The following is a 25,810-nucleotide window of genomic DNA, read 5'->3' as shown; positions in this document are numbered from 1 at the left end:
CATAAAATAACCGGGCTTTGAGATCTGGGCCTGGATCAGCTCCTTTCTGTCGTGGATGCCCTGACGAAGGGTGGTGGCAGTGTCAGCTCTAACTGCCACCAGGTAGAAGTCCCACAGTGGCAGAGGCTCCTCACTGGGGGCTTGAAGCTAGAGGTGACCAATGGGAGCCTGAGGAGTCATTGTGAACAACAGGGAATGTCTGTCACCTGTGAGGTGTCAGAAGAGGCCAACGCCAATCACTCCAGGGACACTGCATTTGTCACAGTGCCACCGTGGGAGAAGCAGAAGCAGCCACATAAGGTGGGTGGACAAGAAACCCTTGGGTGAGCCAAGCAGGCCTGTCTCCAGAGAAGACTCTCAAAGGCCCACTGACCTGGTTAAGGAAGACCCTGAAAAATTCCATTCAAGAGGTTATCCTGAACAGTGTGAAAGGATCAAAGTAAGTAAGGCCATGAGAGAGAGGCGTGGTTTTGGTATCCTTCAATGACAATGATTCTGTGGCTCCAACACTGTTCAGAAAGACCACACTGTGGATGGCCACAGATGTGCCATGGCTGTGAAGTGAGAGGAACGTTGTCTGACTGAGGGTTGGCCAATGCTTCACCCAGCCCAAGGTGGACTCTTTGGTGGTGCCTGAGATTTGATTTTGATGGGACCCACTTTACTGATGGGCAAAACCTTCAGTGGTTATAGTGGTCTCGGTGGCAGCCATGGCGGAGAAGGTGAATGAATGTGGGTGTGATGGAAGTGGCAGGTGCTACAATGCCTTTGGCAATTATAATAATCTTCAAATTTTGTTTCAGGAAAGGACCAAAATGTTGGAGGCAGAAACTCTGGCTCTTAGATGGTAATACGTCACTCTTCTGGCAAAACCACAAGAGCCAGTTGGCTCCGGGCAGTGGCAGGAGCCACAGTGGGGGCGGACATGCATCAGTGCTGGAAGACGAGCCCTGGCAGGGGTGGAGAGCAGAAGTGACAGGGCACTAGCTGCTCCTCAGTCGGGGCTGACGGCCATCCTGTGTGCGCTCCGTGGCAGCCAGGGCCCCTTCTGATGGGTCATTCTAATTGCTTAGGTCTTGTGCCATAAGATTGATCAATATTTCCTGTGCCACTCCTGGCTAAAACAGATTTATGAATTCAGCCAAGCAGTACTTGGCCCTCGATGCAAAATTTTAGAGTGGGCCCCCTCAGGCCAAGGACCCTGAAGTAACCCCAAGAGCTCCTCCTTTGGGGCCTGTCATTTTATTGGACGGCATGTCCTACAGGGCTCCCAAATGGCCCTGGCTCAGAAGCAGTCCCAGAATCAGAGACTCAGAGTCATGAGGAGACCTTAGAAATGTTCTAATCCATCAACCTTATTTGACAGAAGGGAAAAGTGAAGTGCAGAGAGGTAGAGGGTCTGGTCCAAGGTTACCACACTGGTCAATGGAACCAGATTCCATGTCTCTTTATGTTCAGACCTCTTTCATCTCAACTTATCTCTGTGTTGTGATATTGGGGATTATCATTCTCTTCAGATTCAAATTAAAACTAAAGGCTGTACCAGTTGGATTGCACTTGACAGCAACCACTTAAATGAAAGAACATTCATTACTATTTACCTACAGAAAGTCTGGAGGGAGGTGATTTCATTCTTTTTTTTATTCTTTCATGGCCTCAAAGTTATCTACAAAGAGCCAGGCTTCTGCATTGCCATCGAGTTGGCTTTTTATCCCCATGCTTGTTGCCATATGATCACAAAATGGCTGCCACAGCTCCAGGCATTTTGTCTTCATACCAGTGTTTCAAGCAGAAAAGAATGGGGAGGGACAAAACTATATTTATTTTTATCTAGTTAGAAGGTGATTCCCAAAAGCTCCCTTAGAAGACCTCCTCTCCTTATATCTCATTGGCCACTTCTTGTGGCAGGGGAGCCTAGGGCAGTAAATATCTAGCAGAGGAAAACAGGATAGTTAGGGTTGGCTTAGACCAATCATGATGCATTCTTTGGGGCTGGGCACATTTCTACCAAGAACAAAATAGGCTCTTGTTGGTTAGGAAAAAAAGGATGATGAGGGAAGGGGATGGTTTCCAGAGGCAGCCTAGAGTGTCTGCCACAGATTTCGTTACACATGGTGGAGGAAATGGAGGCTCTGGGTTAAAAAAGACCAGGGTTCAAATCCTAGCTCTTCTGTTTACCAGCTGGGTGACTGTGGCTAAGTTCTTTAGTCTCTCTAGGACTCATTATTTTTAACTTTAAAATGTAAATAATATAAATAATGTATGTACTGCCTGACACACAGTAGGGGCCCAGCAAATTGTATCTATTATTATTACTAATAATACTCCATTAAGGACTTTCTCATAATTTCAAGTATTCACATCCTCACCAGTCTTTGAGGTAGGGAACATACAGTAATTCCTTTGATTAACCTAAGGTCACATGGGAAGCAGGTGGTAGAGGTGGAACTTAGACCTGGAGATACAAACATCTCTACCCTTGCCCTAAGCCCTCCCCATGATGCTTTGATTGTGCAGTGCATGTGGGCCAGTCATTGGAAATGAAAGCCCTTTCAGAAACGCCATCTAATTCCCATTTACTTCTGTCTTCCTAAAAGCAAGCAAGAGAAACAGGAAGCTTCCAGGACTCTAGGACAGCGTACCCTGGCCTGGGCAGGCCCTGTTCTATTTCAATGTCATGAGCCAGGACTCATATAAGTCAAATAAGACCCCAGAAGAGACGGCTCATTTACACATGGGGGGAAGCATGACTTGGAGATCTGCTCTTTGACCTGCCTGGCATTCATTTCCTAATCATAAGCAACCTGTTTTCACTCTTGGTCCCAGTGATTTGGTGGGGCTGACCTCACCCACTCTGCTCCAGGGCTGGGCAAGCGATCTACAGCCTGGCCAGTCAACATTTTCTATCCTCCTGGCCAAGGTGATTGCTTTTGAGTTGGGAATGGAACCTAAGCTGGGCCAATGATACTCAATTATAGAACTTTTGCTGGAGCTACTGGGAAAGAGTTTTTCTCTTTGAGCTGAAAGTTGCGAGCTGTGTGGCTGAGGTAAGTCCAGAATTTCCAAGGACAGCTACCTGGCCAGAGCCCACCTGGGAAGGAGGACAGGTAAGAGAGAAGTTGGCCTGAGACCTGTGGACCAATGGATGCCTTCAGAGCCTGTGAACTCAGCCAGGCCTGAACCTACCAAGTCTACCTTTGGATTTTCCAGTTGCACAAGCCCAGAAATTCCACTGTGAACCTTAAGCCAGTTTGAATTGAGTTTCTGTCATTTTTTTCAGCAAAACGTATCCTGACCACTTTGAAAAGAGAGATTCTTTTCCTATCTTCCCTAGATAAGACGAAAACTACTCATTTTCCTCCGCTCCTGAGAGGAGACCAGTCCTGCTCTCTCAGCTAAAGGCATCACGGATTATTCATCAGCATCAAAGGCTGACACCATGATGACCCCATCTGTAACAATGACCCAAGGATCGAGCGATTTCAGTTTGAGTGGGGGGCAGCTGTGAGCAGAGGCTTTCTATGGGAAAAACTCAGGCTTTCTATTGCTTTGCTGACTCAGGCTTTCTATGGAAATCTCTCTTCATTGTTGTAAGCAACTAGACATCTGCTGTGACATTATGGCCAGCTTTCTACTATATAAGCCATCAATGTGACATTAGTATTGAATTCCCCAAAGCATCCCTGAGCTCACTGGGTACCAGGCTTGTGACTGTTAGCTCCTGTTCAGTAAATCATGCAGCCAACGAGAAGGAAAAGTTGAAATTTTGCAGAAATTAGGGCAAGGTAGTCCATAAATTTCTACTGACTTCACTTTTCTCACTCAAGTAAGTGTTTAATGAGGTAGAGAGAAAGGCATCATCACAGGTTTGGAATTATTCTCTGCCACCAGCCTTCCAGAGGGAGTAAAGCCAATTATTCCACAGCATAGGCTGGCGAATCAAGCCATTACAGGTGAGTGGTCTGTCTCCAGAGGGGCTGAATCTGTCTGGACTCGCGCTGACCTTTTATCATGGAAGGAGGGCAACCCCCCAGGGGCTTCGGAGAGGCTACTATGTAAGTCTAGCAACTGTCTATAAATGTGCTCTCACTGTCCCCTCTCCCTCTCCGGCACCTCTCCCCTGCAGCTCTCTCTGCATCTGTTCTAATGGGAGGACGGGAATTAGCTGGCCCAGTCCCTGGGGTCTGGCAGGAATTGCTTTGGGGCCGTGGACATCATATCTTGATCTTTGGTCATTCCATGCTCTTCCAACCTCCAACCTCAGCTGGCTGATTCCTCTTCCTAGACTTGCCTCTGGACCTGTATTCTCCTGCACTACAACAGTGCCTGGCATAGGAGCCACGCAACCCAGGCTACCTTGACGCACAGCTCCAAAGGCCCCATTCATGTTTATTCTACATGGTGCTCCAGGGGTGCCATCTATGTAGGAAACAACGTGAATGGAGCTCCCAGGAACTGGGCAACTCAGTGATTGCACTTGATATATTTTGTTGATGAATAGACAAATACATGAATAAATGAATGAATGAGTGAATGAGTGAATCCTGGCTGGTCATGCTTTGCCTTCTCTCCTCAGACACCCAAGGTTCTCCTGTTTACTAGCTTGCCTTTAAATTGTATTCATAAATATTGGCTGGATGGTATCAGCCTATAGATTAATTCTGTTCCCATGTCTATCTATTCTCCATGTAAGTAATTTGATTGCTTCTTTTAGCTTCTGGACAAGTTCTGCTCCAGAAGCCAATTTTTTGTGTTCCTGGCCTTCGCCATCCTCCTTCTCTTATTTTGTGGTATACCCCCTCTCCCCTATTTTTCTGTTACTCCTGCTTGATCTCCCATGTGGATTTTTGCCCCTGGAGTGTCAAGGCACCAGGATCAGTGCTTTTAGTTCCTTGGTTTCTTGTGGAAAAACAAATGTCAGAAATGAACAATAATTCAAATCAGTGATTGAACTGTGGTCCGTTTCTGACATTAGCTATGGTTGCAATGTTTCTTCCCTTATTTCCTTCGGTCCCTCACACTTTTTGGTTTTAGCAGATCCTGGGGTGTGTCTCTCTTGCCAACAGGCTCCAGAAAGGTTAGCTGGCTACTGTGAGAGCATCTCGTGCCTCCTGGAACCTTGGCATCCCCCACTGAGTTTGGACACTAGAGAGTACCAAGACTCATGTATAAATACCCTGCCTTCCAGCTTCCAAATCCTCTGGTCATCTGGTAACATCTGACTCATCCAGTCCGAGTCCCCACTCCATCCTGGCATGATTCCTTCTGTCAGTGCAGCCTCTCCCCCAACCCCAAAGATGCCACTTTCATTCCTCCTTCAAATGCACCCTCTCATTCAAATCTCCCTCATTCTACAGGGCCTGGCTCATCTTCCAGCTCTTTGAAGATATCTCCTATGGCCACTCCAGCCCTACTGATCTTCCTCTTTCTCCTTAAGGACAACTTGACATGCTTTTTATGCATCGCAGTATATTATCCATTCTTTCCTCGGTAAATCTTGCCTTCCTAACTAGGCCATACATTCCTTGGGAGCAGGGATCATGCCAAATTTTTTCAGTGACCTCCCATACACGTTGATTTAAACAAATAAACGTTAACCGATCCTACTTCATAGTTAAATACCTAGTGTTTCTGGGGTATCTTTTTTTTTAACATTTGAAAAGGCACCGACTTTTTTTTTTTTAACTTTTCAGCATCACGTTGATGAGAACAATTGGACTGAGTCCGTTTGCTAGGGCTGCAGAGCAGACAAGAATACTTCCTCTAAACCCCTGCTGGAGCCTGTTACCTGTACATAACCGTCACATGGGAAGAACACAGGAAGCAACTGAAGGTTCTTGGATGATTAAGTGCTCAAGTAGGGCTGTGGTGTTTGTCAACAGCCACCAGCGTTCGGCAAATGTGCTGCTGGTTACTAAGCGCCGGGCCTGTTGTGAAGCTTTATCTCTGCTCTGAATGGGACTGGCGTCATGTGATACAAGGACAGAAGGCAGAAAAAGCAAAACACCAAGAAATAGATGAATGCCACACTTCCTTTTTAAAAGCACTTTGCAGAGTACTTGGCTTATGGCTGGAGTTAAATTGAATTTCACTCTGCAGATCCTGTTCTAAGTACACTGTCCCTCGGTACTAGCAAGGGGTTGGTTCCAGATTTTGGCCCCTCAGTTACCAAAATCTGCGGATGCTTAAGTCCCTTATTTAAATAGTGTTTACAGTCTGCCCTCCGTTTCTGTGGGTTTTGCATCCATAGGTATGGAAGGCAGACTGCAGTTTCTTTTTCAGGTCTTGAGACTTCTGGGCAAAATGAAGAGATGGTTGAACTGAATGCTCAAGTTACGTTCAAGAAATGATACTCTTTCCTCCTCCCACCCTGGGATAAGCTGAAACTCTTTGTTTTGGTGTTGCCTTTCTGATTAACCAGTCCTCAACTTTCTATATGCTGACCCTAAATTAACATGATAACATTCTGGTCAAATTCCAGTCCTGTAGCTGTGGTCAGGGAAATGCTCTGACCCTTGTGGGTTATATGAGAAGTCACTTTTTTTTAATATACGAAAAGTCATTTTTAACAACTGCAGCCCCTATCACACCACACCACACCACACCACACACACACACACACACACACACACACACAGAGCTTGGGACTCCAGCCTTTCCCCAGCCTCCTGCCCTCTTGCTCCTTGCATTTCACACTTTCCTTTCCCAATGCAAACCCTCTCCACCTGCAAGCTGCGTAGAAGATGGAGAAGTGAGATGAAGGCTGAGGACAGGGGTTGGGGAATGGGTGGGATATGGCCCCCGGGGAGCACCCTGAGAAGTAGGCAGCAGGCTGTGGGCGATGGGGCTCAGGAGTCAGACTGTCTGGGTTCAAACATTGCCTTTCCCACTTCCTACCTGTATCATCTTGAATAAACCGCTTAGCTTTTCTGGACCTGGAATTCATGGCAGTAAACAAAGAGACAACAGCATTAGCCTTGTCTTGTGGGTTTGTGGTAACAATTAACTGAGTCAATATGTATAGAGCACTTGGAACAGCGCCTGGGACATGGTATGTGCTTAATCAGTATTTATTATCATTGTTGGGGAAGGCACATGAGTCTGGAGCCAGGGGACCAGGATAAGACCCACACGAGTCAGACCATATCTGCTTATTCCTGCCCACAGTCAGCTCTGTTCATTAATTTTATTCAGCAGCTATTGAGACCTAGCACATACCAGGCATTTGTCAGGCACAGAGAAAACAGAGGTGGAAAGATGCTATGGTCCTTGCCCTTGTGAGCTTATGGTCCAGCCTGTCCCTGCACATCGTGGAAGCTGGCTGTGCAGCACGGTGGCCGGCCCCAGGAAGGTCCAGGAGTCACTCACCATTACTCTCCTTCCTTGTGGACATCCTTCTCACGTAAAATCCAGAGTCAGTCACTCATCCACATCCTAGACACACTCACTCCCTCAGCCCCCTGAGACGCCACGCCCCTTTCCCTGCTTCTGCTTCCCTGTACAGAATGTCGCTGCCTGAGCCACACACACTGTGTCCTGTTCTCACATCAGTCAGTCCTTTGGTTCCTGAAGCATCTTCTGTGGATGTGACCTGCCTGTTCTGTTCTCCTTGTGCCGTCCCCACCTCCACCCTGTCGTTGCCCAGTCTACCCCTCAATCTGGGCCAGTGGCCTTAAGTCTGCTTCCTGAGACCCCAGCCAGCCGGCAGCAGCACGCACTCCATCTTCTCCCCACAGCCATGACCTCCAACTTACAAAGCCATCTTCTTGATCTGCCTCCCCGCATCCATGGAAAGAGTGAACCAGGACGAGCCAGTGCCTGGAGCAGCCTGGGAGCCTGCCTCCAAAGCCCATCTCTGTGTTCTCATCCCCACCCTCCCTGCACCCTCTCCGGTCCTGAGTCCCCTACTGTCCTCGTCCACACCTCTAGCTTCCTCAGTTTCCCTCTACTGCCTCCTTTCTCAGCGCACAGAAAACGCACAGATTCATTCATCCGTTCATTTCTTCACAAACACCTACTAAGTACTAGTGTGTGCTGTGCGCACACTTCTAGATTCTGGAGCTGGAGCAGTGAAGACACATCTCTACCCCCAAGGAGCTTACTCTGCAATGTGGAGAGTTGGACAATAAAAAAACAAATAGCTAGTGCCTCGGAGGTGAAGAACACAGCAAGCTGAAGCACTTGCCACTGGCCCTGGGCCCGGAAGTGAGCTGGGGAAGGAGGGTGGGGGTGGGGGTGGCAGGCTGGTCGGCCATGGAAGGGCCTCCTGTGGGTCAAGCTGCTTTGTAATGATGAGGGAGAAGCTGCTAAGGGGGTCCCTCAAGACGCTGCTTGTTTGACCTGTTGAGGAATTCCTTGAGCCAGCTGCTCCAGCATCACGGTCTGGAAATTGTTCTCTACCATGTTCTTAGGCTTGGAGTGCACTGTAACCTTAGGGAGGCTGCCACATTCTGCCCTAAAATCACAGTGGGCCTGATTAATAAGCAGTGCACTAGCTCCTCTAAAAGAAATGATTCCATCTCTTGCCTGAAGATAGGGAGAGAGGAATGCCTCGGCTCTTGGCTGTAACTGCGTGTTTTGGCAAATAAGCACAAGATTTCAGTCTATCTCTTCAACTCAGCCCAGGTAAGGAGGGATTTGGAAGAGGCTTTGACTGGGTTGTAAATACATTACTTCTCAACAACTGATTAAGGGACAGTTCAGGCTGGAAAAATAAATCTGCTTCATTCTCATAATGAAGATATAAAAGTATTATATTTTTATAATTTACAGAGCACTTTCATATGCCTAAATTCATCAGATAGTCAACAGATGTATGGCACAAAATCTGTTATAACTTACTTACCATTGAGCTAAATATATTTTCTATTTAGCATTAGAATACACATCTTCTGCAAAAAAAATTAAGTTTTATTTTTTTTTTCTGTTGTTATTATTTGCTTTTAGAGTCAATTAAGAATGGTCTCAAACTACACTGGGCTTTTTCCTATCTTGAAAAATGTAAGGTCCTGGAGCAGCTAACTTGACATTCCAAATGAATTAATAATGGACTTCACACCGCATTCCCAGCAGAGATGCCCCAGCATACCACTCCTCATGTTCCTCAGGTCTGGAATGTGTAATTCCTCTACGAGCTACATTCTGCTGTGTGCAGCTCTATTTTGGGACTGAGTTGTTTCTTTATATAGAAACCAGTACCCTTGTCAAATCAAGCGAGTACATGAGTCATTTGTGCAATTCCTAGAAGCGATCGCACCAAATTTTTCTCATCTGCTATCCATTTTCTTTTTTAATCAGAAGGGAAATGCATTAACAATACAAATACTTTGGTGAAAATCCTAAACTCTCATAGAGCACTGTTAGAATGAAAATGTTTTTTTGGCAGTGACTGAATTTCATGCTTGTTGAAGAAATGATCACATCACCATTTCCATTTTCACAAACCAAGTAACTTACATACCTCTGCTAACTTGGGGCCCCATTTCTATAAATCACACTCTGACTCATGATATTTTAGACACTCGTGGATGACCTGAGCCAGTGGTGCTAATTAGGGCTTAGAAAGCGTTTGATGGTTACTGTGATTTTGAGAACCAGATAAAGCAATGAGAATCAGTGGCTTTGGTCCTCAGCAAGACTTCATTCCTCTGAATTCCACCATCCAGGTGATTTGGGGAATGAAGAGAAATGAAGTTTGTTCTGTCTTCATGACATAGGTGGATATTTATGAAGAGTTTTGATTTTCTTTTAGCTAAGGAGTTAAGGCTGCGGAGAGAGGCTTTGTCTTCTGCGCACAGACAAATAAGGATGCCTAAAGTGTCCTTGGGTGACCTTTTAAGCACCCCTAGGGGAAGTTAGAGGGCAAAGATTAGGTGTGTCCAATCTACTTAAGAATTTGGAACCAAAGGTTTTGCTTAACAATTGGCTCAGTTGCTCAAAATCTTTTTTAACCGTTTCTGCTTGTGCTTATCACCTGATCCGAGTATCTTGTCAAATTTCCCAAGAGCACTCATTCATGGAGGACCAATACTTACCTCTCTCTGCTTCTTAGTCTTCTATATAAATGATGAGTTAGAGAGAAGGGGCAGGATCCTTGTAAGCTTGTAGGATTCTTCCCGCTGGAGAAAAGAAGAAGAAAATGATCTCAGGGAACATGAGCGCCGTTTAGTTGCAATATTGTCAGACCTTCCATTTCACCAAGGGAACTCCTAACAATAAATAACAGTATTTGTTAATAATGCAGTCAGGTCAGTTTCTAATGTTCAATGTGTTAAAAGTCCTTCGGAAAATGGGTGCAGTGAGTTTTCCTACTCTCCAGGAAAAGAGCAGAAATTCACTAGTTGTTCTAAGTCATGTTTAAAACTTGAATGTATTCTGAGTTATTGTCATCAGATTACTTATCATATTGGTCTTCTACATTCCCAGAAAAAGTGACAGGCTGTTAAGACTTACATCATTGAGAGGAGAAGAAAATCTCAGACTTTGCCCTGAATGAAAAGGAGAACTCTTTTCACCTTTTCTTTTACCATCAGTTTATATGTTACATTGAAATAGAGAAAGAGGGTGGAGGAAACCTTCCAGAATAAGAAAGATAAAATCCGATACAGTAGCAAGGGACTATAATTGTAGAACACTAGTTCTTCTTTCTCCCTGAGTGTGGAAAGGGGGAGACTGTGGGCTATTTGCTACCATGGAAACCAACCAAGGTATGTGGCGGGGAGGGAAGGCCCATTAGAGGAACTTAAAGATCTACTTTTTTCGAAGTTAAAGTATTCTGGTCAATAGGTGATCTTTCTAATGGCAAGAGATGTGTGTGTGTGTGTGTGTTTCAGCGTGTGTGTCCTCTGTATTTAAGTTCCAAACTGCCTTCTCTCCTGCTTTGTCTTCTGAACCTAATGATTCTGTCTTTCAGTCCGGCCTCTACTAAAAAGAAGGTTGACAATTAAAAAAAAAATCATTGTGTCCCCACTGTGAACCAGGAAAGCTCTCTGGTGTGAAATGCATGGGACTGTAAGACATCCAACACACAGTGCGTGGAGCCATCAGACAAAAACCCTCTATTATGTTTACTTCTATCTGTCGCTAGTTTCACACCCAGAGAGCTCCTAGAAAATGAGCAGCTTAAAATGAATTCTATCCCCTCCTTAATCCAGACACTGCTTCTAAGCCATGGTTCTTTTTAATTTTTGAAACTGAATGATAAAAGTGCTATTAAAAATCGTCCTCAGCAAAGAAGCAGGAGACACGCCTCCTGTGTTTTCTGTTCCTTTATACTTCCATGTCCCAGGAGGTACCTTTCCTTTCCCTTACCAGTCCTTTGGGCCCTTCCAAACTACCATGGAAGGCAAAGGAGCAATGGACCAGATGTTTGGAAAGCTGATGAGGACGTCAAAGTCTGTCTTTCAGGAAGGAGGCTATAGGAGAAAAAATACCAGCTCAGGATAAACGTGCTGCTGTGGATGGTGGGGCATTCCCATCACTGGAAGTATTCTTGATTAGGCTGAACAATCTCTCAGCAGGGATACTGTAGGAGAAAGTTGGACTAGATGCCCTATCCTATATATATATATATATATATATATTTTAATAGACTATTTTTTTTAGAGCAGTTTTAGATTCACAGCAACGTTGAGCAGAAGGCACAGACTTCCCATGTGTAGCCTGTGCCCTCTCCATACACACAGCCTCCCCCATTATCAACATCCCTCATGAGAGTGGTGCATTTGTTACAACTGATGAATCTAAGGGTTTGGACAAATGTATGTATGTATGTATTAATGACATGTATGCCCCACTATAATATCATACAGAGTAATTTCATTGACCTAAAAATCCTCTGTGCTTCACCTGTTCATCCCTCCAACCTTCCTCCCCATGAGCAACCACTGATCTTCTTACTGTCATCTTAGTTTTGCCTTTTCTGGAATGTCATACAGTTGGGATTATACAGTAAGTGACCTTTTCAGAGTGGCTTCTTTTACTTAGTAATATGCATTTAGGCTTCCTCCATGGACTTTTGTGGCTTGATAGCTCATTTATATCATGTGCTGAATAGGCCATTGTCTGGATGTACAAGATCCTTTCAGGGTGTGTGTTTATTTCCATAGACTGCAGGACAGCACTGATAGGGTAGTCACAGGGTGAAATAAAAAGGAAGGGACAGCCCCACGGCTGTGATTTCCAGTGAAGGAGGCTGAGGTCAGATTTCTGAATGAGGGACGCTGCTAATACTGGGGTCAGTCTTGGTGTGGCTTGTGCAGAGACCACAACTCCACACAACCAGAATGTGTGAGGCCTTGTTCAGTAGAGGTGACAGAGATCCAACTCAAACTGGCATACTCTCAAAAGCAACTGTGTTGACTCCTGTAACTGAGAATTGTAAGGGGTGTCTGGATTTTCAGGTGTGGCTGAATGCAGGGCAGGAAAAGATGCCATCAGGGTCCTGGCCTCTCTGCCTTTCAACTGCTTTCTTCTGGGTTGGCTTCATTCTGAGCCTGACTCCCCCACAAGGTGGCAGGATGGCTACCTGGGGCTCCTCGCTCACTTTCTACCAGCTGATTAACACCAGTGCAAGTGAAGAACCCCTTTCCCCAGCAAAACTCTCTGGGAGGTATTTCACTGGCCCAGCCCTGAATGAATCCCTGTGGCTTACTGGTATCGACTCCTGGAATTAGGGATGGGTGTCTCCCCACCACCATCGCCAGAGCAACAGAAGAATGAAGCAGGAGAGGTTTCCAAAGCAAAATTGGGGTACTCTTATTAAAGAATGGAAAAATATCTGAGCAAGTAACATCAATAAATACTCCCTGTGCCAGGCTGTAGGAAAACAGTTCTATAAAGCAGAGCTAAGTGTCAATACATAGTACAGAAAAGCAATGAAAATAGTGGTCTTGAACAGTGGTCTCAAAACAATCAACTGAAAAAGAACTTCATCATACTCTTTTATAATTGAAAATTAAATGACTGGCAGGGCCCAATCTCTCCTTTTCTGGGCTTTTATGTTCTTTGGGATGGTGGAGAAGTGTGGAAGAAATGGTGAGTTCACACTCGGCCTTCTTTCCATTTCTAGTGTGTTAATGTTAACCAAAGAGGGAGAGAGCAAGAGAAAGCAGTTTAACCACTGCAGTGTTGCATCATAGGAGACTATCTCACCGTGAACATCCTGGATTTTATTTAAGGTATTCATCTTTTTCAGATTTTGGCTCTGTCCTTTATAGGACATATGGCCTTGGAGGAATTTTTAACGTGAAACTTTGTTTTCTCATTTATAAAACTGAATGGTGGTGAATTACAGATGGCCACAAATTCTTTGACACTGCTCCCACCTAAAGATGGGCTCTGTGCTCCTTGCCCTTTAATCTGGGTGGGCTCTGGCATGGACCAACAGATACAGCAGACGTGATGCTGTGCCAGTTTCCATGCATGGGCGTAAAGAGACTGACAGCTTTCACTTCCTTTCTTAGAATACTCCTTCTAAGGGAAGCCATGCTGTGAGGAAGCCTGAGCCAACCACACTGGGAGGCAGGGTAGAGAGAGATGCTGGCTGGTCCCAGCTGTTCCAGCCATTCCATCTGAAAGGCAGATATGTCAGTGAAGACTCCATCTCAGATGTGCCCAGATGAGGCTTCAGATGACTCCAGCTCCAGCTGCCATCAGACTGCAACAACACGAGAGACCCCAAGGGAACACTGCCCAGCTGAGCAGTCAGCCCACAGAACTGTGAGCCACGAAGGTTTCGGGTGGTTTACCAAGTAGCAATGGAAAACTGCAACAGGAAGTAATGATGACTTCTGCCTCATAGGACCGTCAAGAAGGTAAAGGAGATTTTTGTTTGCTAAATCCCTAATCCACAGCCTGGAATAAAACAAGCCTTTAATGTTTATCAATTCTCCTGTCCCTTCCCCGTCCTTTTTATTAATTCTATGAATTTCCAAGAAGGGGTAACTCTCAGTATCATCCTCTGAGGCTGGGTGCGGTGGAGGTGGCCTATTTGCTAGATGTTTGGAATTTCAAGAGCTTTTCTCCTCTTTCTTTCATTTCTGGTTCTTAAAGCACAGCCAGATCATTTAGACCTAAAATAAGAATACCAAATTCAGCCTTTGTGCTTCAGACAGGAAAATCATAGGCTTGGTTCTGGCTCATGGTACTGAAAATCAAGAAGTTAAAATGATTCAAAGCAAAATTCCTCTTGACAACTTTTATCATGTCTGTGTGTGTAAAAAGCAATTAAACAAAAACTTTAGACTACATAATAATTTTACCATGTAAGCATGGTCGAATTACAGGCTTTTTTGGTGGGGTAGGGGTTTAAAAGTACATGGTTACCTGTAATTATAGTCTTACTAAGTTTGATTTTATAGAACAGCAAAATTCAAGTTTGATTTAAACCATGCAGAAAAACAGAGTGCATTTTGGATGTACTCTTTTCCTTTCTGACTCAAATGGCTGAATTTCTTTCCTTCTTGTGACCTCCCTAGAAGTCAGCCTTTCATTACGTTTCTTGTTAAGGTGTGTGTCTTGCTAATCACATTGTCCGTCCTAGAAGACTTGCTGCCAAGCAATTTGAGATTGCTCTTCTATTTCTCCCTTGAATTCTTGAAAACACCTAAACTGTGATCGGCCAGAGGGTTCATCTCAGCATCTGAGCTGGGTCAGAATCATAAATTCTGTTACATATCTGGTCAGTTAAGTCAAGGTTGGAAGGGGGAGTCAAACTAGATGCCTGACGTGTAGATAAGGAAATTGGTTTACTTTCCTTTTACGTTTCAACCTTTAATGTGGGTGTGGACCCAATACCACAGTGTTTGTTGTCTTATGCCTCTTGGATAAAAGCTTCTGGAACATTTGGGGGCCCACAAGGTTAGAAGGGTGGGGGGAGAGGCGGAGAGATGAGGGGATGGGGAGGTGGTCAGCCTGAGTGTCTGGTGACATTCTGCAGTCAGTTCCAGCTTATGGAATGTTGCTTGGATGGAGAATTCAGCCTACCATTGAAGATGTCTTTCCTTGGCAAGAATGTAAGGGGCTGGAGCTTGGGATTTTATGAGCACAAATTGACATCAAGTCACTTAACTAATCTTGCCATTCCTCCTGACTAGAGACTAAGTGCAGACTAAGGTCCAGTTTCTGCCTCCCAATCCAGTCAGTATCCAGAGACAGCTGGGCTGTTTCTTTCCTTTTCGCAGCTCTTGGAGGAAGAAGTGCGACTGTGTGTGAGGAGCTAGAAAGCTTGTTCTATAATTACTTCTTGATTTGCCTCTGGGTGTGCTGTACATACACCCGACCGTTTGCTTGTTCACGTGAGCTTGTCAGAGGGCGGGTGTCGGTGAGTGCCACCCTGCTGACAAGAGCTAGAGCAAAAGGGGTGACATTATTTCCCCCCCAAAGTCAAAGTCACATTTCGGGGGAGTGGGTAGGGGTCTTTGTTACTGATCGCCATTGTGGCCAAATCTATGATCCGGGATGGCACTCCGGATGCAACCAAGTCAGTGCAATCACGCCCCAAATTAAGGAGCCGGCCACCCGGACGGGCGACCCTGAGCGTTCACACCCTAGAGGCGCTGGCCTCCTGGGCTTGGTTCCCTGAGGGTGGGCAGGGCGGGGCTGACAGGTCAGTAGGCTGCAGGGAGTAGGCGGACGGGCTGGGCATCCAGGCCGGTGCAGACGCCTGCGAATGCTAATGGGGGGCCGAGGCCGCGCCCTCCCGGGCAGGCAGGCGGACAAGGCCGGCAGGCTTCCCTGACGGCTGCTCCCGGACCGCGCCCCGTTTCCTGGAACACGAGGCGCCCACAACCCCGGAGCCACAGCATCTGCCCCGTGCCGGCGCAGCAGCTGCCCTCCCCGGCGCCCGCCATTGGCTGCGCGGTCGGCTCCGGCCCACACGTTGCCCACCTCCTGGGTCGGCTGCCCCATTATCCTCGCGCCTCCGGCCCACACGTTGCCCACCTCCTGGGTCGGCTGCCCCATTATCCTCGCGCCTCACGGGGCCCAGCGCTGGCTCCGGGCGACCCCAGTGGCGCGGCGCGCGCTGGTGGCGCCGGGGGCGGGGCCTTGCGCCGGGCGCCCCAGGATTGGCCGCGGGAGGCATGGGGCGGGGCCAGCCCCAGAGAAAACAGCGCGCGCGCAGCCCGGTGCTGTCCCAGCCGGGAGCCTGAGACCTAACGAGCTGCTCGCCGCGCGCGCTCCAGGGCATTTTTTTTTTTTTTTTAACGGCGGAGCCCCCTGCCGGGTCCAACTGCCCTCTCCCGCGCAGTGCAAGCCTCTCCCGTCGCTCTGGTCCCGTCCCTCGCGGTGCAGCCCCGGCCGAAGCGGCGATGCGCCTCATTCAGAACATGTGCACCATCGCCGAGTACCCCGCCCCGGGCAGCGCAGCCGCCGCCGATTGCTGCCTGGGGGCGGCGGGCCGTCGCCTGGTCAAGATCGCCGTGGTGGGGGCCAGCGGTGTGGGTAAGACCGGTAAGTCCTTGAGCTCCGGCGAGAACCTGCTTATCTCCGGGGCTAGAGTTGGGCGGCCTCCTCTGGAAGTTGTGGTTAAATGAGGCATGGGGGAGAAATGAGAGCTGCAACTGGACCGCCCACCCTCTTCCATTGATCCGCTGTCCCTCGGGTGGGACCCTAGCCGTCATCGTTTCCAACCCTCTCCTTCATCAGATGAGGGAAACAAACTGTGGTCCTGAATGGCCAGTCGACCCTCTACACCATCCGCACAACTGAGATTCGAATTTTCGGGTTCTTGAGCCTCTGACAGTGCAGCACACCGAAAGAGGAGTTAGTGAACGTAACCCCCCCTGGAGATCTTTAAGGTTAGGAAAGACATTTGTCTGCGGGAAGGGTTAGGTGTGGCTCGGCCGGGCTCAAAGGATGGGGGTGGGCCAAATGACCCTTCCAGCTGGACATAGCCATAATTCATGATGCCTTCTGGCCCCCTCTCCGTTGTGTCTGGAAGAAGGGTCAAGGAGCTAGCTGCACGGTAGGAATTTCACTTGGTGGCCGACTGGCTTTCTAGGAGAGAGTTATTTTTCAGGCTGGGGGTGGGGTGAAGACCAATCTAGCTTCTTGTGCCAAGGTTAACCCTCTTCCCTTTCTCTTTTCTGACCTGCAGCTCTGGTGGTCCGGTTCCTCACCAAACGATTCATCGGTGACTACGAAAGGAATGCAGGTGAGGAAATGTATTTGAAGAAAATGCTGTCAGCTTGCACCAGTACTGCTGTTCCCATTTTTTTAGTGTCTACCAGGCAGGTTCTTCAGAGTGACAGTCTGAGCACCAGGATCCTGCCACTTCCAACTTTGCTTGCCCTCTCCCGTGCTCCCCGCACCCCCCCCCCCCCACCTGCCATCTGGCCTCATTCCATTCCAAGCCCATTCATCATTTTATCAAGTGCCTGAAAGTATTCCTCTTGGTATGTTTTAACTATAGGGACCCCGGTTGGAAGCACCCTTTGTACTCAAGAGCCTCTCCCTTCAAAACACTCCTGCAAAAGTCATAAAAAAAAAAAAAGATGGCTGGCTCCTCCCCCCCCACCAGTCACCCTCTCTGCTGGCTGCCTTTCAGAGATGACCTTTTAACGCAAAGGCCAAAGGAGAGGAGTTGTAAACCTAACATTCTCTTTTCTTAACAAAGAAAAATAACTAGATGGTAAAATTTTAGGGGGAGAGTTCCTGCATAAATGAGAGGCCACTGTTTTTCAATCCCTGTGATTAAGAATATCCATTGGGAAGACATAAGGGCTTTCTGCTTATGTTCTGTTAGCAAATTATTTAATTCCTTAGGCCACATGAAGTACCTACAGGGGATTATTTGAAATGCACTATATAAACCATCCCAAGATAAGGTTTTGCTTTGATGTAGAGTTGGCTATGTTATGTCACATTTTTATTCCAGCTGACAATGTTGGCCTTGCAATCACTAACAATATTTGCCCACCAAGCCATTATATCTAATGGCTAAAATAGAAATTTATGCCAAAGAGCGACAAGTACTAAAATAAAACAGAAACCCTACACATGCTGAACAAGAACATTTTTTCGAGGAAATTCTCTAAACATGGAAGCTTGGTTTAAAATTAGACAGCTAAGTTTCCAAAAACTTACAAGTTTTATCCTAGTTTTAATTTAATCTGCTAATATGGGGTAAAAATTGCATTTGTTTGAAAATAAAATCTGAAATAAGCCCATTAAATAGAATAAACTATAGCTTATTTTGTGTACTGGTTCAGGTTATATTTTCTAAGTTAAAAAAAATCCCACAATATTTTAAAAGTAACAAGAAGGAAGAACATAATTTTTTTTTTTTTTTTTTTTGCCTTCACAGGTAATCTCTATACAAGACAAGTCCAAATAGAGGGTGAAACCTTGGCTATTCAGGTTCAAGACACTCCAGGTATTCAGGTGAGAAGCTCTGAGACATGCGTCTAGGTCAAGGGGAGTCTACTTGGTCGTGGAATTGTTCAGTTGTTTTCAAAGTACCTCATGCTGAAGGAGGAGAGAAACTTGGGGAGTCAAGTCCAGGCTTTTATCTGTTGTTTGACACTTCAGTCGTATATGACTGTTGGTCAGTCTTAGCCTGGCTTAATTTGGGAGATTTGGCCACGGGGCAGAAATCTTCTCTTAGGAGGATTCTACACAGCAGAGAGACCAAACCAGACACACTTGGAATTGGCAAAATGCCCTTGCTACGGTTAAAAAGGTCAGTTTTTACATTTGTGCTTTTGGCATTTGAAACCAAACATCTAGGTATAGTCTCCAAACACTTGGAATCACTTTTATATTGTGGAAAGTTACTCTATAGACAAAGAGCCATGCTAGTGTGTGTGTGTTTCCCTCTGGAACTGGGCAGTTATCCAGGTTTAAATGCTTCCAGCTCCTATCTTTACTTCCCCAGACTTACTGTCTAGCCAGTTAATTTCCCATTTTGTGCAACTACAAAGTCGCTCTGCATGGAGTTCTCTGCAGGTCAGTTTTCCACTTGAGTGTGGTGAGCTGCTCTGTTATTTATTCCAACTCCGTGCAGCTGGATCAACATATTGTCAAGAAAGCTGAAGTGTGGGGGGATAGAACTTGTTTATGGCCTGCAACCTGGCGTTCCTGTTAAGGGCTCTTTTGAGTTCTCTCTCCAGCCAGGCCAGGGCTCTCTCCAGCCCTCGCCCTTCACCTTGGCATCAACCCTCCCTTTCAGGTCCACGAGAACGGCCTGAGCTGCACCGAACAGCTGAATAGGTGCATCCGCTGGGCCGACGCCGTGGTGATTGTCTTCTCCATCACCGACTACAAGAGCTATGAACTCACCAGCCAGCTCCACCAGCACGTGCAGCAGCTGCACCTGGGCACCCGGCTCCCCGTGGTGGTTGTGGCCAACAAAGCTGACCTGCTGCACATCAAGCAGGTGGACCCTCAGCTCGGACTGCAGCTGGCCAGCATGCTGGGCTGCTCCTTCTATGAAGTGTCCGTCAGTGAGAACGACAACGACGTCTACAATGCTTTCCACGTCCTGTGCAAAGAAGTGAGTCACAAACAGCAGCCCAGCAGCACGCCGGAGAAGCGACGGACCTCCCTCATCCCCAGGCCCAAGTCCCCCAACATGCAGGACCTCAAGAGGAGGTTCAAGCAAGCCCTCTCTGCCAAAGTCAGGACCGTCACCTCCGTCTGAGGCAGGGGCGCTTAAGGGGGTTTGGTTTTCCCAGGAAGAGGCCTGAGGTTCTTCCAGAGCGGGAACATTGGATGCTGGCAGTTATTCATGGTTCCAGAAAGGGCTGAAGCGGAGAAGCTAGGAGAGCCAGGAGGGCCAATGGAACTGCTGCAGGAGAGGAAGCGTTGTCTTGAGCAGGGGGACAGAATTGAAGGGCTTGAACGAGCCCACTGAGCCAGCCCCTGAATATGTGACATGTCTTCCACATCTTTCCTTTGCAGTGGGGAGGGGGCACGATGGCTTCAGATTTTGTTAACTACCTTGTAAATGATGGTCAGTTGTAGATTCACCAGATATATTGATGTGATTTACAATGGGAATGAAAGAACAGTTAAGCATTCACAGGCTTTCTTCTTTTTTTTTTTTTTTTTTCTTCTTTTTTTTTCCTTCCTCTCTCAAGTGGAAGAATTGCTTTTCTCATCCAAGTATGATGTGTGTGTCTGGAATACTTTTCCTTACAGAATGCCTTTCTAACCTGAAGGATACCTAGATTTCTTTGTTAAAGAATAAGGAGGAAGATACTACCCTAACCCCTAAAAAGGGTAGAGTTTATGGGCCAAATGTTATATATACAGACATGTGTAAGCTTATGGGCCTGCAGGAAGGTGCCGTTTCCTCTCGTCCCGGGATGAGTCTCGGAGTGGGGGATGTGTTGAGTGGTTGAGAATTCAAACTCTTCAGCCTCAGACTTTGAGTAATTGTGAGACTGTATAGTTTTCTTTTAACTGTTGTATCAGGTATAGAAAAACAAAATGTGTCCATTGATTTTGGTGTGATTTGTGTAAATAGCTCCCAGCAATGACATTGGGTTGTTTCTCCACTTGGCCGAGTTGTAGCTTACAGACGGAAACACTATCTTACAGCGAGTGAACAGATGTGGGGGCAACCGCCAAATCCCCTACACGGATGCACTTTAAAAAGCCACTCATGCTTTGGCTTTAACTGTAATTAATTTATTTTATGTACAATAAATCTCATTTGAAAAGAGCAGACATCTGACTTGGTCCTGATTGAGACATTCATCTTCTGTCCTTCAGACACAGTATTTCTCAGCACCTTGTATTTCTTGAGCACGTCAAGTCAGGCATGATGCCTTCCTAGGACTAGCTGTTAAGTCTCACAACAAACCAGTGAGGTGCTTTCTATTATCATCCTCATTTTACAGATGAGGACACAGTCGTGAAAACAAGTGAAATAACTTGTCAGAAGTCCCAGCCTGTGAGTGTTATAAGCTGCAATTTGTCTGCTGCTTTATAGTCACAAGTAGCTCATCTGGGTGGGGAGTGTAGCTCAGTGCACAAGGTCCTGGGTTCAATCCCCAGTGCCTCCGTTAAGGGCGGGGAAAAAGACTAACACATCTATTCATTTCCCTCATGATCCTCCAGGTAAACCTAAGACAAATGTCTGGTTCTTTGTTTTATGCTGATATGAGATCTCTTGGCGAAGCCGTTTGAAGACCACGTTTCTCCACAAGACGATTGCTTCTCGATACGGGCTCTATTTGGCAAAAAATCTTTGGGTATGCTGCTTTCAAAAAGTGTACTTTGTTCTCCTTTTGTAGAAGCTCATAGCTGTTGATCTGGGGCTGTTTGGGAACCCCTCCCATGAAGCTCCTGCCCCAAGTGTAAATGTGAAGACTCCTGGGCCTCTCGTCTGCTTCCTTTGGGCCTGGGAGACCCTTCATACAGGCGAAGTGAGTCACCACCCTTATGGGCAAATAATCACACCTTACATTTGTTTGAATAGTGCTTTCACATACCTGACGTCATTTCATCCTCAGGACAACCCAGTGAGGATGGTGGGGGAGGTAACACCACCATTTCACAGATGAGAAAAACAGGCTCTGGGTTTTGAGAGATATCTTCAAGTTCACACAAAGGGCATGAATCAATGGCTTCCGACTATATTTGGTGTTCTTAGTCCTTTATAATAGCTCATATATAGGCTACTGCTGCCTACGTGGGGCCATGCAGCCAAAGGAAACGGCCATAATGAATAGTTATTGAGGGCCTACTATGGGACGGTGTCAGACTTTCAAATCTGTTTTCCCACGGGGTAAATGCCCTGTTTGCTCTTGACAGGCCTTCTGGTGATGTTCCAGACCTTCCTTACACAGAGGGCAATTTTCTACCTCCAAGCCTAACCTAACCTCTGAGAATGGGCTATGTGTTGGGGGCAGGGAGGGAATGGTGCTAACATGAGATGCTAACAACATTTCATTCCAAAGGCAGTGACAAGGATCTCCAACTAGATTCTGCTTGTGTTGGTTTTTATTCATGCTACATGGTTGTATTAGTAATGTCCAGTGAGTGAGAGGTTCATCTTGAGATACTGAACAATGGTCTTCTGCTCATGTTCTGGGATTAAAGAAGGTAACTTTTCTGGGGGCTTCATCTTGCAAAGGTGATGAGCAGCACAGGACATCCATTTCTGAGTGACACACTGCTTCCTCCCTCCCCTTTCCACCTGCACCAGGAGTCTGCAGAATCCCCACCCCCACCAAAGCCTCTCCTCCTCCCTTGCAAGCTGCCCTTACTGACCCCCTGGTGCCTCTCAGTCACCCCCCACTCCCCCACGGTCTCTCATACTTCATCTTAGGAGTCTGGGCTGGGATGGTCTCAGAGCCCTAGTGCTCCCGGCATCCCCCCGGGATAAAGTGCTTTATTGGAGGCCACTCTGGGAGAGAGAGAGACTCCCAGCTGGAAACCACCCAAGTCCCAGTTCAGTCCACTGTCCCAGGCTGACTTGACTATTTATAGTTCTAGAATACACCACGTTTTCTTCTCTTCTCATGAATTTAGCTTCATAATTTCATGAATTTTGTTCATCTCTTTCATTACATCTCTTAATCCCTCTCTTTTAAATTTCTGAACTACAATCATAGGGCCTGAAAAATGGTCCCCTCCCACCTAGGTAGGGAACGCCTCCTTTGCCACCTGGGTAAGGGAAGGGAGGGGTGTGTGTGTGTGTGTGTGTGTGTGTGTGTGTATGTTTGTTGAGGAGGGCAGGGGAGTAGATAAAGGAATCAGAATTTATTGAGCATTTACAATGTTCAATTATAATTTAATTTATATTATAGATTATAATTTACCTCCTTTAATCTTTTGAAGAAAGGAAGGTAATACTACCACTTCCAGTTTAAAGATGAGAAAACTAAGGCTCAGAGAGAGTTCACACAGGCAGTAACAATCACTGTCTTTTGACTGAAAACCTACATGCCAGGCACTATAGGGGGTGTTTGAAGTAACTTCCATTCTCCACACCAAACCCACAATCCATCTTTAGTTCCTTCTACAGATGCAGAGAAGGGAGGCTCAGAAGGACAAAGTACTGGTCCAGCTCCTAAGTGGCAGATTCAAGACTCCACCTAGGTCTGCCTGATGCCACAGTCCAGACGTTGGGCTTTTGGCCTACCCTTCACAGCTCTGAGTCCTCTGAGCAAAGCCCCCACATCCCCTGTCTTGCAGATGCTGGCCCTCCCTGCCCTGGCCCGTGCTCCCTGTCAGGCTTTCCTCAATTTCTCTGTTGCTGCCCTGGGCCTGGCCCCAGACCTGCCTGGCTGCCACGGCCACATCTGCTCTTGCCATCAGCCGGCCGCTCCCTGGCCTCCAGTCTCAGCTCAGTAATAAAGACGTCCAGGCTGGGGCGGGGGCCCAGCACAGCCCACAGCCCGTCTGCCTCAGCACCGGATCCTTGTCTGTCGTGATGTCTGGCTTTCGAGTTTCCTCCCTGCTGCAAATCAAAACCATCCGCACACTCTGCAGCCAGCCTGGCGCTGTGCTGTGAGCAGCGATGGCTAAAAGCCCCTGGCCGCGGGCTCCCCATCAGCTCCCCACCACCGCCCCGCCTCCAGCCCCAGGTCCAGGAGCTGCAGGCCTATCTATAGGGAGCCCCTTGTTCTGGTGAAAAATGGGATTTCGACATTTCATTTTACACTCCGTGTGAGGGAGAAAGCAGATGTGTTTTCTGGACAAAGGCACAAACTTGTAGGCAAATCCCTTAGGAATGAGCAGTTGGGTAACTCCTGGTCCTAGGTCTGTACCGGTGGGGGATGGGGCTGCCCTGCCGAATCTCTGCCGGTAAGTCAAGACAGGGCGCTTGGAAAAGGCCATGAAGGAATTACAGAGCTTTATTTATTACAATGAATAACCCAGGAGAACTAGAGTTTTCTGCACCCCCTTTAGAATCTAAAGAGAGAATCTTCCAGAAAGTTCTTACTGTCCTCATTACTCTCCTAATTTGATGAGAAGAGAACAGGATCAGGGTTATTACTGATTGTGGCAAGATCCCAGCAACCATCCCCCACTCTCCCTTCTCAAATACCCTCCATCATCTGGTTTTGTCTTTTAAAACCCCTTTGAAAATAGAGATGGAGTTTCTCTTAACGTTTCTTGGGCAGCAATGGCAGGTGACATTTGTAATATTTGCTGTTGGGATTCTGTTTCTGGTAACCGGGGTTAAGTAAATAATAGTAGTCCTGCGGTGAGCTTGGTGGAATTTCTGGTTATTGGGATAACACTGTAATGGAGGGGGCCCTGGGGTACACAGAGCCATATCATAGGCCCCGGCCTTCCCTCAGGGGACACCCCTTGGCTGCCGCAGATCTCCAGGACCCCCGGTGCACTTCCACACACTTTTCAGTGACTGCTGTGTTTGCTGGGAAGCGGACTCTAAAAGGAGGCTTTACGAAGGTGGAAGTAAATTGCTAAGGAGTTTTTCACCTCCATCAATTGTGTTTATCAAGAGTGGCCTGTGAGATCCTTAGCAGGAGGCTTACATTTGTATAAGATGGTTTTGGCTCCCGCCAGCCAGGGTTTCAGCAGTAAACACTCTGACCCAGGCCGGGAGAGGAGAAACCCGCACTTACCACTCAGCTCGGCCTTTTAAGTCGGCTGCAGGTGGCTGGCCTCTGGTAGGGGGAGAATCCCTTTAGAACTGGCACATGGCTGAGGCTGAAATGGTAAGTCGGGGTCAGTCTCAGAATCCACGTAACTATTTTGTGGCTAACGCTAGTGATGGACAAAGTTCTATCAGGGAGTGGGCTCCGCATGGACAATCATTCGACATTAACTACCAGTAATGGTGACACTTCTTAGCCAGCTTGCCACGTGCCATGTTACAAGTGCTTTACATGTATTGTCTTTTAAAAAATATATATGTATTTATTAAAGTACAGTCAGTTTACAATGTTGTGTCAACTTCTGGTGTACAGCATAATGTTTCAGTCATACATGAACATACATATATTCATTTTCATATTCTTTTTCACCATAAGTTACTACAAGATATTGAATATTGTTCCCTGTGCTATACAGTATGAACTTGTTTATCTATTTTATATGTATTAGTATATGCAAATCTCAAACTCCCAGTTTATCCTTTCTCACCTCCTTTCCCCACTGGTAACCATATGTTTGTTTTCTATGTCTGTGAGTCTGTTTCTGTTTTGTAAATAAGTTCGTTTGTCTTTTTTTTCAATTCCACATACAAATGATATCATATTGTATTTTTCTTTCTCTTTTTGCCTTACTTCACTTAGAATGACGATCTCCAGGTCCATTCATGTTGCTGCAAATGGCATTACTTTATTATCTTTTATAGCTGAGTAATATGGGACATACTGTGTCGGATCATTGTGAGAATTAAAAGACTTAATACCAGTAATCAAAACAGCATGGTATCAAGTGTTTAAATTCTCACAATGACCCGACACAGTACGTCCCGGCCTTGTCCAATTTTATAATCAACTGAGACCAGGAGAAGTGAACCACTCTGTGGAGGAGCTGGGATTGGAACCCAAGTCATCGATGGGGCTCCAGGCACCGCTCCTGGTTGTATTATTCTGAATGTGGGACCAGGGTGTTATTCTTCCTCCATTTTCCCATCTCCTTGTGGACCCCAGGAAGGGCTCCAGAGTTTTTCTTCATATAACATTATTCTCCTGTTGAGACTATATCATTTTGTGAGGTGACTTTCCTCGTGTCCTCTACAGTAAACACCTACGCTCCTTGGGGTCACATGCTAGCCACTGTGCGAGGAACGGCTTCCCTCTCCAGCAGCCTTCTCAGGGACCATTCATTACCATCTGGACCTTACAGATGGAGGAACAAGGCTTGGAGAGGTGCACGC

General features: G+C 46.7%; 1 protein-coding gene across 1 annotated transcript; it reads left to right on the top strand.

The window, feature by feature from the left end:
• Positions 1-16,144: 16,144 nt before the first annotated feature.
• On the top strand, positions 16,145-20,666 carry RASL11B (RAS like family 11 member B). The gene is made up of 4 exons (XM_010992838.3): positions 16,145-16,452; positions 17,099-17,155; positions 18,308-18,384; positions 19,172-20,666. The coding sequence occupies exons 1-4, from the start codon at positions 16,311-16,313 to the stop codon at positions 19,640-19,642; spliced, it is 747 nt and encodes a 248-aa protein (XP_010991140.1). The 5' UTR covers positions 16,145-16,310; the 3' UTR covers positions 19,643-20,666.
• Positions 20,667-25,810: the final 5,144 nt, after the last annotated feature.

Source organism: Camelus dromedarius, chromosome 1 (assembly GCF_036321535.1).
Source record: "Camelus dromedarius isolate mCamDro1 chromosome 1, mCamDro1.pat, whole genome shotgun sequence".
In the NCBI taxonomy this organism is placed as follows: Eukaryota; Metazoa; Chordata; class Mammalia; order Artiodactyla; family Camelidae; genus Camelus; species Camelus dromedarius.
The sequence above is the reverse complement of the archived record's forward strand: the minus strand, read 5'-3'. Positions and strand labels throughout refer to the sequence as shown.

Bases quoted from the DNA above. Each gene is read 5' to 3' on its own strand.
- RASL11B (XM_010992838.3), top strand. From the start codon at position 16,311: ATGCGCCTCATTCAGAACATGTGCACCATCGCCGAGTACCCCGCCCCG. The intron at 17,156-18,307 runs GTGAGGAAATGT...TTGCCTTCACAG, and splicing joins TGACTACGAAAGGAATGCAG to GTAATCTCTATACAAGACAA. The intron at 18,385-19,171 runs GTGAGAAGCTCT...CCTCCCTTTCAG, and splicing joins AAGACACTCCAGGTATTCAG to GTCCACGAGAACGGCCTGAG.